General features: G+C 37.9%; 1 protein-coding gene across 1 annotated transcript in view; it reads left to right on the forward strand.

Moving 5' to 3' along the window:
- The window catches only part of Hsd17b11 (hydroxysteroid 17-beta dehydrogenase 11), a 34,988-nt gene extending 20,237 nt beyond the window's left edge, over nucleotides 1–14,751 (forward strand). The window contains exons 6-7 of the mRNA XM_046457636.1: nucleotides 11,176–11,292; nucleotides 14,014–14,751. Coding sequence (XP_046313592.1) covers nucleotides 11,176–11,292; nucleotides 14,014–14,104 — 208 coding nt within the window. The 3' untranslated portion in view covers nucleotides 14,105–14,751. The remainder of the gene's footprint in view (nucleotides 1–11,175; nucleotides 11,293–14,013) is intronic.
- The last annotated feature ends 5,460 nt before the right edge of the window (nucleotides 14,752–20,211 follow it).

Here is a 20,211-nt window from a genome sequence, read left to right on the forward strand (position 1 = left end):
CTCCCGAGCCACTGTGATTACAGGCCTGAACCACTGCACCTGACTCCAGTTTTCCTTTTGTATTGATTTCACTATTGTACCCAGAGATCATACTTTGAATAATTTCAGTCATTTTAAACATATTGAAATTTGCCTTGTGGTCTGACATGTGGTCTATTCTGGAAAGGATTGTTCATATGCTTTTTTATTATTTTTTAAGTTCTTAATATTTATTTTTTTATTTACAACATGTACTAATTCTTACAGATTAGATAAAAAGGAACATTATTATCCACATTTTTGTATGAAATTCAAAGATACTAAATAATTGTTCTCAAGTCATACTGCTAATAAGAAGCCAAGTTACAAAAAAAAAAAAAAAAAGAAGAAGCCAAGTTACAATTTGAAATATCATCTGTCTGATCTGTTCATATGCTCTTGAGAAGAAAGTGTTTTCTGTGTTGCTAGGTGGAGTATTTTATATCTGTCTGGTTGAACTACTTGATTTATGATATTGCTGAAGTCTTCTGTTTCCTGCTAATCTTCTGTTTGTTTATTACATACATTGTTGAAAGCAGAGATTCTCCAACTGTCATTGTCAAAACTGTGTCTTACTTTAATTCTAAAAGATTTTCTTCATATACATTGGGACTCTGTTGTTAGGGGAACAAGCAATTGTGATTTAATTTTTTGCTGAATTAAGTTATTTCTTGCTTTTCAATTAATGATTTAAACAATGTAGTATAATCTGAATTTGTTAGATTAGGTATAATAGAGTGTTCTGATTATTTTTTGATAGCTACAAGTTTTAAAACACCTCTTCTACCCGTAATATATATACTCGAATTGTTTTTTCTTTAGATATTTAAGTGTTTGTGTGTGTGTGTGTGTGTGTGTGTGTGTATCACAGGAAGGCATTAGTTTTTACTGAATAGCATCATAAAAAGAAGATAGTGTATAAGAAGACATTTTGGGGGGCTGGGAATGTGCTCAGTGGGAAATCGTTCACCTAGTATGTGAAGCCCTGGGTTCAGTGTCCTGTGCCCAAAAAGAAAAAAATTAAGTGGCATTTATATAGCTGTATCAAGTGCTAATACATGTATTTCCATGCTGGCCTGTTTTCATTCAGTAATGTCATGGTGGTAGCTTAAAGTCAGCCATAGTGAGTAGGTATACTGTGGAAATCAGAAAGTACTACAAAACTGGGATTTTTGCCAGTGTCATTTTTTAAACATTTACCACCATTCCTGTTTTTCAAATAAAGAAATAACAAAAACAAAAACCTGAGTTGAAATGTTTTCTCCAGGTTACTCAGCTACTTAGCTGATAAAGTAAATAATCAAACAGACCTTGTAACTCTCTCCTGCCTAAATATTCCTCCTCCCCTACACGTGCCCTTTTTCCCCACCCAAATAAATTGGCCCAAGTGGTTTTGTATAGTTTCTACAAAATCCATTATGAACATTTGTTTAATAGGATTTGCAATTCTGGTTGACATTATAATGTTGGGGGAAAATGTTTCCAAGTTCTGACATTTAAGTGATTAAGATTTTATTCTACCAACAGATTTTATTCTACCAAACAAAGATCTTATTCTACCAAAAAAATTTTAGAATTTTTTCTAAAAGCCTTTTCTTTTGGCCCTTTTAAAAAAAATTAGAGCATTATAATTTTGCAAACATTCATGGAATTTTATTTTATCCCCATTCCCTCGCTTTCCCTCCCCTCCTCCTCCCCCCATTCTTCCTCTACTCTGCTTGTCTCCCTTTTGCTCATTATTGATTTATTTTTTATTGTTATTTCTGCATATACAAAAGGTGAAATTCCCTGTGGCATATTTATAGGTACACACAGCAGGAATGTGTTAGATTCATTTCATAATTTCCTCCCCTTTCCCATCCCTCCTGATCTCCTACTATATTGATCTTTCCTATATCTTTACCATACCTGACCCCAACTCACCCCACCTTCTTTTCTTTGTGTTGCTGTAGCTTCCACATGAGTGAAAACATTCAACCCTTGATTTCTGAGTCTGGCTTATTTTTACTTGACATGATGTTCTTCATTTTGATCTATTTACCAGCAAATGCCATAATTTCATTCTTTTTTTATGTCTGAGTAAAACCATCATGTATGCAAACCACATTTTCTTAATTGACTGATCTATTGACAGGTATCTGGGCTGGTTCCATAATTTGGCTATTATGAATTGTGCTGTTATGAACATTGAAGTGACTGTATCACTATGGTGTGCTGATTTTAGTTCTTTTGGATAAATAGTGAAGAGTTGGATAGTTGAATCATATGGCAGTTCCTTCCTAGTTTTCTGAGGAATCTCCATACTGCTTTCCAGAGTGGTTGTACTGTCCTACAGTTCCAACAATTATGTATGGATGTACCTTTCCCCCGACATCCTCATCAGCATTTACTATTTGTATTCTGACTAGAGTGAGATGCAATCTTAATGTAGTTTCAAGTTGCATCTCCCTGATTGCTAGAGACATTGAAAATTTTTCATATATTTATTGTCTTTTAGTTCTTTTAAAGTCAAGATATTGGGTGTAGTGTTGCATGCCTATAATCCCAGCAACTCAGGGAGGCTAAGGCGGGCAGATCACAAGTTCAAGGACAGCCTGGGCTACTTAGTGAGATTATTTAAATAAACAAATTCAAATAAATAAATAATTTTAAATAAATAAATAGGACAGGAGTGTAATTCAGTAGTAAAGCATCCCTGAGTTCAATCCCAGTATCTAATTAATTAATTAATTAATTAAAATGATATTAGACAGTCATTACATTTCAAAGAAAAGATACTAAGAACTTTAAGAGAGCAGGTGACTAAGAAAAGATCAGTCAGTGCAACACCACATGATTGGGGGGTTAGCAAGGCCACAGCTATGCTGTGGACACAGGTGTTTATGAGCTTTCAGGGAACTTGCGAATGTGGAAGGCTGCTAGCAATATGCTACAAAGAATTTGCTTTTCAGGGCGAAATAAGCTTCAGTTTCTGGATTCATCCTCCATGGCACACATACTGGCCTACACCACTAGCTAAAGGACTGCTTAGTTTGTTCAAGCTTCCATTTGCCTTTGACTTTTGCCTTCACTGGGCCCAAAAACATCCATCTAATTTTTATATTTCCTCTGCTGTTTAGTTTCCAAACTTTTCATAAATAATATTATTGTTTCAGGGCCCCATGGTAAACATGGCCTTCTAATAAATGACTGAGAATGAAAGATTGTATCATGGGTTTTTAAGTTGTCTTCTCCTTTGTGATTCAGTTACCATGTACAAAGCTACACTTCTTGGTAGTCCAAATTTTACTTTACAACTTATTTTTTCCCTCTTTTTTTTTTAATTTTTTATTGTTGGTTGTTCAAAACATTACAAATTTCTTGACATATCATATTCCACACTTTGATTCAAGGGGGTTATGAACTCCCACCTTCACCCCATACACAGATTGCAGAATCACATCAGTTACACATCCATTGATTTACATATTGCCATACTAGTGTCTGTTGTGCTCCGCTGCCTTTCCCATCCTCCACCCTCCCCCCTCCCCACCTCTCCCCTCCCCTCCCCTCCTCTCTCTCTACCCCCTCCACTGTATAACCCTGAGGGTCTCCTTCCATTTCCATGCAATTTCCCTTCTCTCTCCCTTTCCCTCCCACCTCTCATCCCTGTTAAATGTTAATCTTCTTCTCCTGCTCTTCGTCCCTACTCTGATCTTAGTTACTCTCCTTATATCAAAGAAGACATTTGGCATTTGTTTTTTAGGGATTGGCTAGCTTCACTTAGCATAATCTGCTCTAATGCCATCCATTTCCCTGCAAATTCTATGATTTTGTCATTTTTTAATGCAGAGTAATACTCCATTGTGTATAAATGCCACATTTTTTTATCCATTCATCCATTGAAGGGCATCTAGGTTGGTTCCACAGTCTAGCTATTGTGAATTGTGCTGCTATGAACATCGATGTAGCAGTGTCCCTGTAGCATGCTCTTTTTAGGTCTTTAGGGAATAGACCGAGAAGGGGAATAGCTGGGTCAAATGGTGGCTCCATTCCCAGCTTTCCAAGAAATCTCCATACTGCTTTCCAAATTGGCTGCACCAATTTGCAGTCCCACCAGCAATGTACAAGTGTACCCTTTTCCCCACATCCTCGCCAGCACTTGTTGTTGTTTGACTTCCTAATGGCTGCCAATCTTAGTGGAGTGAGATGGTATCTTAGGGTGGTTTTGATTTGCATTTCTCTGACAGCTAGAGATGTTGAGCATTTTTTCATGTACTTGTTGATTGACTGTATGTCCTCCTCTGAGAAGTGTCTGTTCAGGTCCTTGGCCCATTTGTTGATTGGGTTGTTTGTTCTCTTATTGTCTAATTTTTTGAGTTCTTTGTATACTCTGGATATTAGGGCTCTATCTGAAGTGTGAGGAGTAAAGATTTGTTCCCAGGGTGTAGGCTCCCTATTTACCTCTCTTATTGTTTCTTTTGCTGAGAAAAAACTTTTTAGTTTGAGTAAGTCCCATTTGTTGATTCTAGTTATTAACTTTTGTGCTATGGGTGTCCTATTGAGGAATTTGGAGCCTGACCCCACAGTATGTAGATCGTAGCCAACTTTTTCTTCTATCAGACGGCGTGTCTCTGATTTGATATCAAGCTCCTTGATCCATTTTGAATTCACTTTTGTGCATGGCGAGAGAAAGGGATTCAGTTTCATTTTGTTGCATATGGATTTCCAGTTTTCCCAGCACCATTTGTTGAAGATGCTATCCTTCCTCCATTGCATGCTTTTAGCCCCTTTATCAAATATAAGATAGTTGTAGTTTTGTGGATTGGTTTCTGTGTCCTCTATTCTGTACCATTGGTCCACCCGCCTGTTTTGGTACCAGTACCATGATGTTTTTGTTACTACTGCTCTGTAGTATAGTTTGAAGTCTGGTATCGCTATACCGCCTGATTCACACTTCCTGCTTAGCATTGTTTTTGCTATTCTGGGTCTTTTATTTTTCCATATGAATTTCATGATTGCTTTCTCTATTTCTACAAGAAATGCCATTGGGATTTTGATTGGCATTGCATTAAACCTATAGAGAACTTTTGGTAATATCGCCATTTTGATGATGTTAGTTCTGCCTATCCATGAACAGGGTATATTTTTCCATCTTCTAAGATCTTCTTCTATTTCTCTCTTTAGGGTTCTGTAGTTTTCATTGTATAAGTCTTTTACCTCTTTTGTTAGGTTGATTCCCAAGTATTTTATTTTTTTGAAGATATTGTGAATGGAGTGGTTGTCCTCATTTCCATTTCAGAGGATTTGTCGCTGGTATACAGGAATGCCTTTGATTTATGTGTGTTGATTTTATATCCTGCCACTTTGCTGAATTCATTTATTAGCTCTAATAGTTTCTTTGTAGAGCCTTTTGGGTCTGCTAGGTATAGAATCATATCATCTGCAAATAGTGATAATTTAAGTTCTTCTTTTCCTATTTTTATGCCTTTAATTTCTTTCGTCTGTCTAATTGCTCTGGCCAGTGTTTCGAGAACTATGTTGAACAGAAGTGGAGAGAGAGGGCATCCCTGTCTTGTTCCAGATTTTAGAGGGAATGCCTTCAGTTTTTCTCCATTCAGAATGATGCTAGCCTGAGGCTTAGCATAGATTGCTTTTACAATATTGAGGTATGTTCCTGTTATCCCTAGTTTTTCAAGAGTTTTGAACATAAAGGGATGCTGTACTTTGTCGAATGCTTTTTCCTCATCTATCGAGATGATCATATGGTTCTTATTTTTAAGTCTATTGATGTGGTGAATAACATTTATTGATTTCCGTATATTGAACCAGCCTTGCATCCCAGGGATGAATCCTACTTGATCATGGTGCACAATTTTTTTGATATGTTTTTGTATCCGATTCGCCAGAATTTTATTGAGGATTTTTGCATCTAGGTTCATTAGAGATATTGGTCTGTAGTTTTCTTTCTTTGAAGTGTCTTTGGTTTAGGTATCAGGGTGATGTTGGCCTCATAGAATGAATTTGGAAGTTCTCCCTCTTTTTCTATTTCCTGAAGTAGCTTGAAAAGTATTGGTATTAGTTCTTCTTTAAAGGTTTTGTAAAATTCTGCTGTATACCCATCCGGTCCTGGGCTTTTCTTAGTTGGTAGTCTTTTTATGGTTTCTTCTATTTCCTCAATTGATATTGGTCTGTTTAGGTTGTCTATATCCTCCTGACTCAATCTGGGCAGATCATATGACTTAAGAAATTTATCTATGCCTTCACTATCTTCTAATTTATTGGAGTATAAGGATTCAAAATAGTTTTTGATTATCTTCTGTATTTCTGAAGTGTCTGTTGTGATATTGCCTTTTTCATCCCGTATGCTAGTAATTTGAGTTCTCTCTCTTCTTCTCTTCGCTAGCATGGCTAAGGGTCTGTCGATTTTGTTTATTTTTTCAAAGAACCAACTTTTAGTTTTGTCAATTTTTTCAATTGTTTCTTTTGTTTCGATTTCATTAATTTCAGCTCTGATTTTAATTATTTCTTGCCTTCTACTTCTTTTGCTATTGTTTTGCTCTTCTTTTTCAAGGATTTTGAGATGAAGTATGAGATCATTTATTTGTTGGTTTTTTCTTTTTTTAAGGAATGAACTCCAAGCAATGAATTTTCCTCTTATAACTGCTTTCAATGTGTCCCATAGATTCCTATATGTTATGTCTGTGTTTTCATTTATCTCTAAGAATTTTTTGATTTCCTCCTTGATGTCTTCTATAACCCATTGATCATTCAGTAACCTATTGTTCATTCTCCAAGTGATGTATGCTTTTTCCTTCCTTCTTTTATCGTTGATTTTCAGTTTCATTCCATAATGATCAGATAAGATGCATGGTATTATCTCTACTCCTTTATATTGTCTAAGAGTTGCCCTGTGACATAATATATGATCTATTTTTGAGAAGGATCCATGTGCTGCTGAGAAAAAAGTATAACTGCTTGATGTTGGGTGGTATACTCTATATATGTCAATTAAGTCTAGGTTATTAATTGTGTTATTGAGTTCTATAGTTTCCTTATTCAACTTTTGTTTGGAAGATCTGTGCAGTGGCGAGAGAGGTGTGTTGAAGTCTCCCATGATTATGGTATGGTGGTCTATTAGACTCTTGAACTTGAGAAGAGTTTGTTTGACGAACATAGCTGCACCATTGTTTGGGGCATAAATATTTATGATTGTTATGTCTTGTTGGTGTATGGTTCCCTTAAGCAGTATGTAGTGTCCCTCTTTATCCCTTTTGATTAACTTTGGCTTGAAATCTATTTTATTTGATATGAGTATGGACACTCCTGCTTGTTTCCGAAGTCCATATGAGTGATATGATTTTTCCCAACCTTTCACCTTCAGCCTATGTATGTCTTTTCCTATCAAATGCATCTCCTGTAGGCAGCATATTGTTGGGTCTTGTTTTGTGATCCATTCTACTAGCCTGTGTCTCTTAATTGGTGAGTTTAAGCCATTAACATTTAGGGTTATTATTGAGATATGGGTTGTTCTTCCAGCCATATTTGTTTATTTCTGTTACTAAACATGGTTTGTTTTCCTCTTTGATTATTTCCCCCCCTTTACTGTCCTACCTCCCACTGTTGGTTTTCATTGTTATTTTCCATTTCCTCTTCCTGTAATGTTTTGGCGAGGATGTTTTGAAGAGATGGTTTTCTAGCTGCGAATTCTTTAAACTTTTGTTTATCGTGGAAGGTTTTAATTTCATCTTCCATCCTGAAGCTTAATTTCGCTGGATACACAATTCTTGGTTGGAACCCATTTTCTTTCAGTGTTTGAAATATGTTATTCCAGGATCTTCTAGCTTTCAGAGTCTGTGTTGAAAGATCAGCTGTTATCCTGATTGGCTTACCCCTAAATGTGATCTGCTTCCTTTCTCTTGTAGCTTTTAAAATTCTCTCCTTATTCTGTATGTTGGGCATCTTCATTATAATGTGTCTAGGTGTGGATCTCTTATGATTTTGCACATTCGGTGTCCTGTAGGCTTCTAGGATTTGGGATTCTGTCTCATTCTTCAAGTCTGGGAAGTTTTCTCGTATTATTTCATTGAATAGACTGCTCATTCCTTTGGTTTGGAGCTCTGTACCTTCCTGTATCCCAATGACTCTTAAGTTTGGTCTCTTAATGTTATCCCATATTTCTTGGATGTTCTTCTCATGGTTTCTTAACAGTCTTGCTGAGCTGTCTATGTTCTTTTCCAGTTGAAATACTTTGTCTTCATTGTCTGATGTTCTATCTTCTAAGTGTTCTACTCTGCTGGTAGTATTCTCCATTGAGTTTTTAAGTTGGTTTATTGCTTCCTGCATTTCTAGGATTTCTGTTTGTTTGTTTTTTATAACCTCTATCTCCCTGTATAGTTGATCCTTTGCTTCCTGGATTTGTTTGCGTAATTCATTGTCGAAGTGATCTTTCATTGTCTGATTTTGCTGTCTAATGTCTTCCTTGATACGCCAGATCATCTGAAGCATGTATATCCTGAATTCTTTATTTGACATTCCATCTGCTGCAGCTGTTACCGCTTCTAAAGTTGCGTTGAACTGCATTGCTTGTGGTCCTTTCTTTCCTTGTCTTTTCATACTGCTTGCATATCTTTCCTGCAGGCGTGGGCGGCAGCTCTGCTCTCTCCTTATTCCAATTGGGGTGTCGTGGCTACCACGCCGGCAGGTCACTGGGCCTATTCTGGGCGCTGGCAGTGGCTCTGTTCTGCCCCTACTCCAATTGGGGTGACGAGTGTACCACGCCGGCAGGCCACCGGGCCTGATCCGCCGGTCGGTTGCAGGTTTGCCTACCCTGCAGGCGTGGGCGGCGGCTCTACTCTGCCCCTACTCCAAATGGGGTGACGTGTCTGTCGTACCGGCAGGCCGCTGGGCCTGTCCCGCTGGTCGGTCGCAGATCTGCCCACCTTTCGGGCACGGGTGGCGGCTCTGCTCTGCCCCTACTCCAATTGGGGTGTCGTGACTACCCCGCCTGCAGGTCGCTGGGCCTGTTCCTGGCACGGGTGGTGACTCTGCTCTGCCCCTACTCCAATTAGGGTGGTGTGTGTACCACGCCGGCAGGCTCCTGGGCCTGATCTGCCGGTCTGTCGCAGGTCTGCCTACCTTGGAGGTGCGGGCGGCGGATCTGCCCTGCCCCTCCTACCACGCCTGCGGACCCCTGGGCCTGATCTGCAGGTTGGTCACAGGTCTGCTCACCCTGCGGGCACGGGTGGCGGTTCTGCTCCGCCCCCACTCCAATTGGGGTCACGTGGCCACCACACCAGCAGGGCCTGATCCGGGCGTGGGAGAAGGATCTGCTCTGCCCCTACTCCAGTTGGGGTGACGTGTGTACCACACTGGCAGGCCACTGGGCCTGACCCGCCAGTCTGTGACAGGTCTGTTTACCTTGCAAGCGCGGGCGGCGGCTCTGCCCTGCCCCTCCTACCACGCCCATGTACCACTGGGTCGCGGGTCTGCCCACCTTGCGGGTGTGGGTGGCGGCTCCGCTCCGCCCCTTCTCCAATTGGAGTCACGTGGTCACCACGCTGGCGAGCCGCTGGGCCTGCTCCGGGCGCTGGCGGCAGCCCGGCTCCTCCCCTCTGGCTCGATGACAAATTGAGGAGACTCGGGTGTCTGTGCCTCACCCCCCCTACCAGGAGACCAACTGTTTCTGTCGCCGCTGGTATTGATGAAGTTCTCTCCTCCGCCGCTTTCTGATGACATCAGATCTCTGCCATGTTGGTATCCTATGCGAATGGCAGCATTTCGTTCCCCTTGCTGGGCAACCAAAGCAACGGGTGAGTCCTGACCGGCCCTCAGCAGGACCCGGACCGAGAAGTAGTTTCCGTGGGCTCCTAGCCCTGGGCCAGGGCAGTTCCGGGAGCCGGAACTCGGCCGCTCCGTGCTCGGTGTAAGCTCCGATAAGAGTAGGCTCCAAGAAGCAGTCCCCGCGGGCTGAGTTCCATTATTTTTTCCCTCTTAAATGCACTATTATGTATTTATTTCTAGAGAACTTCGTATAATACTTTTTGTCATACTTCTTTTTACTAATTATACACATTCAGAATCTGCTTCCCCAAAATCTTAGCCTCTCAGTTTGGTGACATTGGCAAGTTTCATGAGTACATTTAATTATGTGTCTCTTTTTGTAAGTGATTAACAAAATATTAAAAACTGACAAACTCTTATGACAACAATCCTCCCTAAGTGATCTTAACCCTAACACCCAGACTTGAAAGCCACTTTTAAAAATTTGTGTTTTTTTAGTTATACTGACAGTAGAGTATATTTTGACATATTCTACATACGTGGAAGTGGAATATTCATGGAGTATTCTTGTCATTGTACATGACCTGGAGTTACCCTGGCCATGTATTCATATATGAACATAGGAAACTTATGTCTGCTTCATTCTGCTATCTCCTATTCCCATCCCCTCTCCATTCCCTTCATTCCCATTTGTCTAATCCAAAGCACTTCTATTCTTCCCTACACTCCCCTTATTGTGTGTTAGCATCAGGTATCAGGGTGAAATTCAGGCTTTGGTTTTTTGGGATTGGTGAAAAGCCACATTTTAGGGACAACTTGCTAGTCTGTGATGCAGGGTGGTTACACAGTGATGGTGTGTGACATGGAACTAAGTAACAAGGCTGAAAAGTGAATCAAGACCTAATAAATGTAAAAGTTCCATGGGATGATCAAGAAAGTAGAGCCAGGGGAATAACTATATTTTAATTCCTCTGAAACTTTAGACTTCATTCAATAAAGATACTTAGTATAATAACAAAACTTGTACAATAGTATCTGACTTCTTCCCCAAGATTTAGAAGTGAACTTGTTAGTCCTAACATAGCTAACTTGTTTTTGAGTCCTAGTTGCTTCTATAATTATCATTCATAAAATAAAGTTTACAGTATGACTAAGGTGTTGTAAAACTTAAATAACAAATGTAAAGGTCTAGCACAATGTATCGTACCTAATAAGTACTAAATAAATGGTTGTTCTTATTAATGATAAAGTAGCTGCAATTTCTGAGCACCTTTGATAAACTAGCTGATACAGAATAGTTACGTTGAGTCATCTGGTAATTTCATTTATTTAACACTAAGCCAAAACTGAAACCTTAGTGAATGTTTTGTTTCTAAAGTCTGCCTCTGATTTCAGTTTAGGACCCACCCTGGAACCTGAGGAAGTGGTAGACAAGCTAATGAATGGGATCCTGACTGAGAAAAGGATGATTTTGGTTCCCTCCTCTCTAAACTTTTTACTTATCTTGGAAAAGTAAGTAATAGTTAAGTTTGTCAGCATTGGAAGTGAACATTTATCTCTTACATGTTTTTAATTCATATTTTAAACCAGACAGTTGATAAAGTGTAATTAAATAGAGTTAAATTAAGAAAAAACAATAGACTCAAAGATTCTATCAATTTTCTTTTTTTTAAAAACCACACAGGTTAATCAGGTAGGTGAGATTGGTATAACCATTGAGTAAACCAACTGAATCATGTCCACATGTTTTTACATTCATTTTGTTTTTTAAAAAATGTTTATTTCTGGAAGTCTTGTCTTACAAATGAATGACTATGAAGGATATTTTAAAGCATTTTCACATAGAAAAATCATAGGGCAATGAGATAAAAGAAGACCCTAGTTAGGTTTTAGATATTCATTCTCAGATATCATTCACCTTTTATTTTGTGGGAAATCATAGTGAAGCATAGGAATTGCTAAATGATCTTTTATCATTTTTGAGATCCTTGAGCTTTACTACTTCCAGTGGGGTCCATGGACTACCTCCATCAGTGTCTTGGGAAGTTTGTTAGAAATACAGAATCTCCTGATCTCTTGAATGAGAACTTTCTATGATACCAGATGATTTGTACACATATTAAAATCCCAGAAGCCCTCCTTTGGAGCAATAGCACTCAACTTTGGAGTACATTGGAATTCACTTGGGGGCTTTAAACAATGCTGATGCCTGAGACCTGCTCCTTAAGATCCATGATGGGCCTAGCTTTCAGAGATGTAGCAACTCTCTGGGGGATTACTAATGTCAGCCCATGTTGGAAACCTCTGGCTTAAAGACTCCCTCATCATGACATATGCCCTGTCATGACTCACTCACCTGAGACAGCAGTGTGGCAGTGAGGCTGTTCAGGTAAGTAGGGGAAACTGCAGAGGAGCCTTGAGTTGACTGGAAGAAGAAACCTCTTGCTGCCAGTACCTAACTTCAGGCTTCTCCAAGTTGGTGGAGATCAGGATCACTAGGGAAATTTAAAAAATAGATTCCTGGATCTCACTTCTAAAAATTTTAATATGGGATAATTGAGTAGGGACTCAGAAATATGTATTTTAACAGATAACTGCTACCAGAAGTTACCTGTTGGTCTAAAGATTATACTTTGAGAATTAATGATCTAGAATACCAAAAGAATTACATATTTAACGGATGACATGTGTCAATCTTTCTAGCCCTTTCTGCTAGAAGCCATGGTTGAATATGTCCTAGACATTTAGGTATAAGGCTCCAGGTGTCCTTGATGAGAAATGAGTGAGAACCTGTTTTTAGCATTGTGTGTGTCTCATTGCATAAATAAGCACTCAGTGTTATGGCCCTTAAGAATGTAACTCTCTGGGAGAGAAAAATTTGCCAATTTTTCATCACTATATCCCCTGTACTTTGAAAAGTGACTGGCACATAGAAAGCACTAAAGTCATTCTGATTTCTAGAACTTTAACAAAGTTTATACTCCGGAGTTGAATGAAGCTGTGTTTGGGACTTGCTGTCAACAGAAACACAGATCAGTTACTGAACTTCTTTGAAGCTCAGTTTCTTCCTCTATGAAATGGAAAAAACAGTAGGACTTTTTGAGGCTGAGATGAGTAAATAAAACATTTAAAGTACTCTGTATTTATACTATGAGTACTCAATGAATGTTATGTGCTGCTATTTACTATTATTATTACAACTACAATTACTGTCATTGCCTTAATTCCCCCCCATGAGGGCTGGCTATTCAATTTCCAAACCCTATTTTAATGCTGTCTGTCAGATCTCTGTATATTACAGTGACTTAAAATTCTGTTTCTCTCAAGCACATTGGAATATTACAAGCTCCTGAATATTCTTTTAACTATATGTTGGGAAATGAGACATACTACATATCTATCACTGTTCAATACATTTTTTATCAACACTAGATTCCTCACAGGAGGGCTGGAGTTGTAGCTCCATGGTAGAGTGCTTGCCTAGCATGTGTGAGGCACTGTGTTCGATCCTCAACACCACATAAAAATAAATAAACAAACAAATAAATAAATAAAGGTTATGTGTCCATCCACAACTAAAAACAATTTAAAAAAAAGATTCCTCATGGAACACTTGGGAGAGAGAGATTAATTTTTCCATTTACATGTGAGAGATTTAAACTCAAAGGTCAATTAATTTGTTCATCAGTATTCTCAAAACTAAGTGCATTGGCTGCCTCTCTGTTTAGCAGTTCTATTTCCCCAATCTTTAGTGGAACATTTAAGTAACATTCTGAATTATAAAGTATAAAATTAGCTTCTATTCTCACTTATTTTTCATTGTCATGTTTCTATTTTTAACCCTTTAGTATCTCAACTATTCTGTTCTTCATGCCTCTTCCCTTAGATATTCTGAAAAACATAGGAGTATATTTATTTCAAAAATAAATATAAACTTCAAAGATAAGTACATATGTGTATATACATATGTGTATATATATGTATATGTGTGTATGTGTGTTTATACATGTATATGTATATTTACAAAAAATATTCAGGTCACTCCTACCCTTTTGAAAAGGAAATGAATTTAATAGGAAAAAATATATAATACAAACTCAGAGTTAAAGTTCTTAATCTTATCTAAGAGGAACATGACCTGATTCAGGAGAAATTAAAGTATTTTAAAAGAAGATATTTTGCAAATGCACTTAATGTTTATTTCCTAATTATTTTTATGTATCTTTCTTCTAGGTTCTTACCTCAACGTTTCCGGGAAATTTTAAAAAAAAGAGTAAAAATTAAGTTTGATGCAGTTATTGGATATAAAGTAAAAGAACAATAAGAACCTGATTTTCTTAAAAACTTATTTACCAGGTTTCAGTTGATTTCATCTAATAATAATAAAAACTTTAATATTTTAAATCATTTTCCCTTATTATCCTATTTTCCTCAATATCACCTTTGGGGGCCATGCCATACTGGCTTATTACCACTTGTTCTGTAGGTAAAAGCTAACTTCATGGAATACAGACATAGATCTTAAAAGTTGACCTTATGGAAAATGAGGAGAAAAGAACAAAAGCAATTTCATCACAATAATTTCTCAGATTTTGTGACTCATCTACAGGTTTTCAAAATTTGTACTATAAATGTTTAAGATATCATATTTTTAATTGCATTACATTTTATATAACTGGCATATATCCTTTTCTATTCTGTATAAAATCATAATTTCAAACTCCAGATATAATGAAGGGTTACATGTCTAGTAGCATTTCACAGTGAATTTTGTGATCTTTCAAGTGTTGCATCCTACATGTTACCACTATTTCCTGAGACATGCTTCACATTTTGAAGTCAAACATTTCAGCATAAAGAAACTAGAGATGGATACGTGTTACAAATTTAAAAGCATCACCGGGATTTAAGGCAGAGAATTGGGAGAATGTACTTATTAATGCAACAATAATAAATTGGGCCAAATATCAACTTTTGTTGTTTCCATCTTTTTGTCTTAAACACCACATAGTTTAACCTTCAAATTAAAGGAAAATCAATCATGATAAAAGGTCTCTTTTTAAAGTGTCTAGAAATTTCTTAAGTATGAAGCTCAATGAGATCAGACTGTAAGTTTAGACCTTTAAATGGAAAAAATAAGTATGATTGTTGGGGACCTACTAAAGAAAAATATTTTTTGACTGCCTCGGTCACATGTACATGAAATAAATATTGTTGATCTTTATATCAGATGGTTATATTCAGAAAACATGAAAGAACCACTGATCCCCGTGGAATGTAGCAAATGAGCAAATTTTAAGCTCAGAAATGTCAAGGTAATAGATTTTTATCCATATTAATAATGTTTATATAACATGTCAAATGCTAAAAGCTTCACTTATTCAACAAGTCATCTCATCAGTGTCAATGCAAATTATGAGAATCATGGTAATCTGTTTAAGGCAAGTTGTGCTATGGATTCTACAAGATTTCTCAGAAGGCATTGTTCCACATTATGTTTCTCCCTCTTTTCCATAAATTAACTTATACAGTAAATACAGTAAGCTTCTAACTCACTTAGAAATAGATTTGTTAAATTAATACCTGTATCAGCTTGCCTGCCAATGAAGTAAGCTAAGAGAAAGCCTTTAGGAAACTTCAGTAAGATCATTTAGCATACACCAAAGTATACTGATAGTATTCCCCTTTTCCCAATAAATATGTCTTGGCTCCTAAAACACTCATCAGAAATTACTTGGATGAACTTTAACATTAACCATGATGAGAAATAAGCATTCTTCTTTGGATATTATATGACAGAATGGTAGTCTATCCCATTTATTGAATGTTAACCATATGTCAGGCACAGTTTGCCATTTAACCCCATGGCAATCCTGTGCAGTAGGATTGTTAGAAGGACTTGAACTAGCTGTGGATGTGGCAGTGGATGTAGAAACCCAGAAAAGGAGCCTTTGAGTCTGGAGCCCCACTCTGCAGGAAAGAAACAGATTTGTTGATGGAGGTTCTTGATTTTGTTCTCTGCATTTTTTAAAAGCTTATTCTAATTTACCAACATTAAGCAATTACTCCTGAGGCTCAAAGTCTGAAAACATTTAAATGTTATTTGAATGAAGTTAACCCTAACTTGAAATCTACCTCTCAATAGTTAGATGAGAAAATCCATCTGAGTCATCAGAACTTCTAAGGGTCACACCCAAAGAGGCTTATGTTGTCATTAGTTAAATTGAGAAAGACTCCTTGGACAGTCACAGCTCTCTTTTTTGAGGTACAGACTTCTTCTGCCTGCAGTCAGAAACCCAGCGTCCCTCGACAAACCCCAAGGCCTTCCTTTGAATCCTTGACATCCTTCTGGAACCTTACCACAGGACTGTTACACTTACTGGCCTCTTTCTTCTTCCTTTGAGAACATTCCCAGGCTTTCCCACCACCCACCCCCAACCCCAGGCCACCATTCTCACTTGACAGAAAGTAGTCTTTTTATTGGGAACTGGGATTAGAAAGAGTGGAAAATCTAAAACTGACCCTTAGTACATCTTCAACACCAACTTGGCTGCTGGCTAAATGGTTCAATGTTATTATGAAGAAGGGAAACAATGATCAAGAACCAAATGTGCTTCCTTTGACAATTCTGTGTGGTAGACCCCCTTATCCCCATTTTATGGATAATCATATCCCAGAGAAGTTGAAACAACCTACCTAAAATTCTGTAGCTAATTAGAAATCAAACTCTGGATAGAAAATCCCGACTTACTGACCTATCATAGAGCCTCACTGGGATTCTCAGAGAGTTGAATTATTGTTCTAAGCACCCTTCCATTTACCCTACTTCCATTTACCCAAACTTTCCTTGGAATTCAAACAATATTTTAAAATCACAAGTAGGAATCTACAACAGTAACAAACTATTCAACCATTTTAAGATGCAATAAATGCTACAATGCAGATGCCCAATTATTCCACCTGAAAAAGGCCCAGCCTAGCCTATTCCTATTATCATCACAGTCTAAAGTTTCCTGAAATCAAAATAAATATAAATCAATATTGGGAGAGTGTTAACCCACCCTGGACACTAAATTCTTCCCCAAAGTAGGCAGGAATTTTCACTTGGCTTGAGCACCAATATGACTACAAAAAGTTGTGGGGTTTTTTTGTTTTGATATCTAGGATGACTAAGTCAAGCCCAGATTCAGTGACCTAGAGGTATTTTTTACTTACATAGTCTTCCCTACAATTTCAGGTGGCCTCAAACTGCAGAACATGCCCTGGGAAATCTCATGTAAGCTAGCTGTTCCTGAACTTCCATTTCCTCATCCATAAAAGAATTAAATTAGACTACATAATCTATATCATCTCCAGTTCCAGTTAAGTAAATGTCTTCAACTCAACATATGCAAAGTTTAACATCTCCTGTACCTCATCTGTGTTACCTAATAGAGAATGACACAAGTGCCCAAGCCAAAAGCCTGGAGTTATCCCTACCTCACCAAAATCCCACCACACACATACACATACCAGTCACCATCCCTACATTTCTTTTTCCAGCCTAGATCCTCCCTCTGAACTCCAGACACATAGCTAAGTTCCTAAAATATCTCCACTGTACCACCAGCAGACATTTCAATGGGAAAAGGAAAAGGCAGAGTTCAGAAAGTATTTGAGTTTAATAAAATTCTAAATACTATAGATGATTTTAGCTTAATTGAGAAAATTTTACTTGAGAATAACATCCTAAAATGTGATATGAAGAAAATGAATGACAAATTCAAGTTACCTTCACTGATATCAGAAGAAAAAAACTGACCTAAAAACATGATTAAAGTAAACTAAACATTTTTATTATTAAAATATGTTAAAATGAAGCTAATGGTGTCATAAAGACATACAAACAAAATGTCTCCAAAAATTAGGTAGGGAGGGCAGGGAACAGGGAGTAGATTGTATATTTCTAGCATTATTGAAGGAAGTATATAGGAACCTATATATTTGAGGAACAGAAAACAAAAATGGTAGTTCACCAGGTAATATCTCTTCCCACCTTTGTGGTACTAGGGATTAAACCCAGGATTGCTTTGCCCTGAGTCACATCTCCAGCCCTTTTTATTTTTAGACAGGGTACAGTAGGTTGCTGAGATTGGCTTTGAACTAATGACCCTTCTGCCTCAGCCTCCCAAGTTTCATTAGGTAATCTCATAGACAAAAAGTTTTAAGCATCCAAACTATTTGAGAAAAATATTGTTTTTCACTTTCTTGGTGTTTCTTATTTCTTGGATAACACAAATACCCCAGAAACAAAATAATCTAGACTCTATAAATTTTTAAATGGTTTTTCAGATGTATATCAGTAGCATACGGATTTAGATGGTGTTGTCCTCTGGTCTAGCTCCCTCTGAGCAAACTGACTGTTGCCTTTAGAGACACTCAACCTGAAAACAGATTTCTGCATTGCAGCCCAGCATGAGAATTAATCTAACCTACCCATGTTAATATTTAAGAGTTTATATAAATAACACTGCAAAACTGCATGCCGAATAGTCAAGCACTTATATATACATATATACACATATCTGTGTGTGCGTCTGTGTGTACACATACTCGAGTTTCAAACTTAACCAATTATACTCTCTCTGATGCAAAATGGTATAGCATAGGTCAGAGGGTCTCAGACTCACCACTACTAAAATTTGGGGCTGGATAATTCTCTGTTTTAATGCACAGGACGGGGCTAAAGATGTGGCTCAACAGTACAGCACTTGCATAGCATGCATGAGACCCTGGGTTCAATCCCCAACCCCACAAAAACACAAAACAAAACAATGCACAGGACTGTCCCATGCATTGTAAGATGTTGCAGCATCCCTGGCCTTTACCCACTAGATGACAGTAGCATGACTGATTTGTGGCAATCAAAAAAATCTCTCAGATATGCACTCATGTACCCTGTAGTACAAAAGCAGTGCTAATTCAGAAACTTGTTAAGTTACAAGTTGGGGCTTCAGAATCAGACTTTCTGGGCTTAAATTTTCATTCCACTTCTTACCAGTCATGTAATTGTCAACAAGTTACTTATTTGCCCTAATATCAGTTCCTCATCTATACAATACAGATTTTAATGGTTTCCACCTCAATTATATATTGTGAGGATTAAATATTCATAGTCCCTGGCATATGGTGTGTGCTTAATAAATTCAGCCCATTACTATGTGTTTTAGTCAGCTTTTTTGCTGCTGTGATTAAAAGATCCAACAGAACAACTGTAGAGGAGGAAAAGTTTATTTGAGGGTTCACAGTTTCAGAGGTCTCTATCCAAAGATGTCTGGCTCCATTTCTTGGGGCTCAAGATGATGCAGAACATTGTGGAAGAAGAGTGCTGCAGAGGGAAGCAGCTCACATGGTGATCTGGAAGCAGAGAGAGTCCACTTGACAGATAAAAATATACCCAAAGCCATGCCTCAATTCCCACTTCCTCCAGCCATACCCTACCACCCCAGTTACCACTCAGTTAATCCCTATCAGGGAATTAAATCACCGATTGGGTTAATATTTCTCCTCTAAACCTTCTTGCACTAACACATGAGCTCAATAGTAATAGTAACACTATTACTATTATTTCATTTCTGTAACCATCCCAAAGAGTGGAAAGAACTCCTGTCCATCAACAGATGAATGGTACAGTACATAAATAGTGGAATATTATTCAACTTTTAAAATGAAGGAACCTTTCTACTCTGGAGGCTAAGACAAGAGTGTTGTAAGAGAATGACACAAGTGCCCAAGTGCCTAAGGCCAGCCTGGGCAACTTAGCAAGCTACTTGTAAAGCCATTTCATATGTATGCTCTCTCTTTGATCCTTATAACTGCCTTGTGTAAAGGAAGGTTGACATTGTGATGTGGGGAAAAGGTCTGTATTGGGTAAAGTGAGCTTTATCTATATTTTCCAGAAAAGGAAACTAAAACAGAGAAAAAATAAAAGGGATTACTTAAAGTCACACATACACAACACAAAGTGTACCATTCTAACCATTTCTAAACGCACAGTTCAATGGCATGAAGTGCATCCCTGTTGCTGTACAACCATTGCCACCACCCACCTTCAGAACTTCCATCATCCCAAACTGAAACTGTAACACCCCATGCTCCCTACCTGCGTCCCTTAGCCACCACCATTCTGCTTTCTATCTCTATATACTTGATTACTCTAGGCACTTTTTATAAGTGAAATCATACCATGTTTGTACTTTTGTGTCTAGCTTATGTGACTTGGCATATTGTCTTTGAGCTTCCTTCATGTTGTAGCATGTGTTTTTCCTTCCTTTTTTTTCTCTCATTACTGGGAATTAGATCCAAGATTGAACCTAGAAGTTCAATCTACTCAGCTACATCATCTCTAGAAATTTTTTGAGACAGGGGCTTGCTAACTTGTCCAGGAGCCAA

The sequence above is a fragment of the Marmota monax genome, unplaced genomic scaffold (assembly GCF_021218885.2).
Source record: "Marmota monax isolate L192 unplaced genomic scaffold, Marmota_monax_Labrador192_F-V1.1 WCK01_AAM20220418_F8-fsc00128, whole genome shotgun sequence".
Classification (NCBI taxonomy): domain Eukaryota; kingdom Metazoa; phylum Chordata; class Mammalia; order Rodentia; family Sciuridae; genus Marmota; species Marmota monax.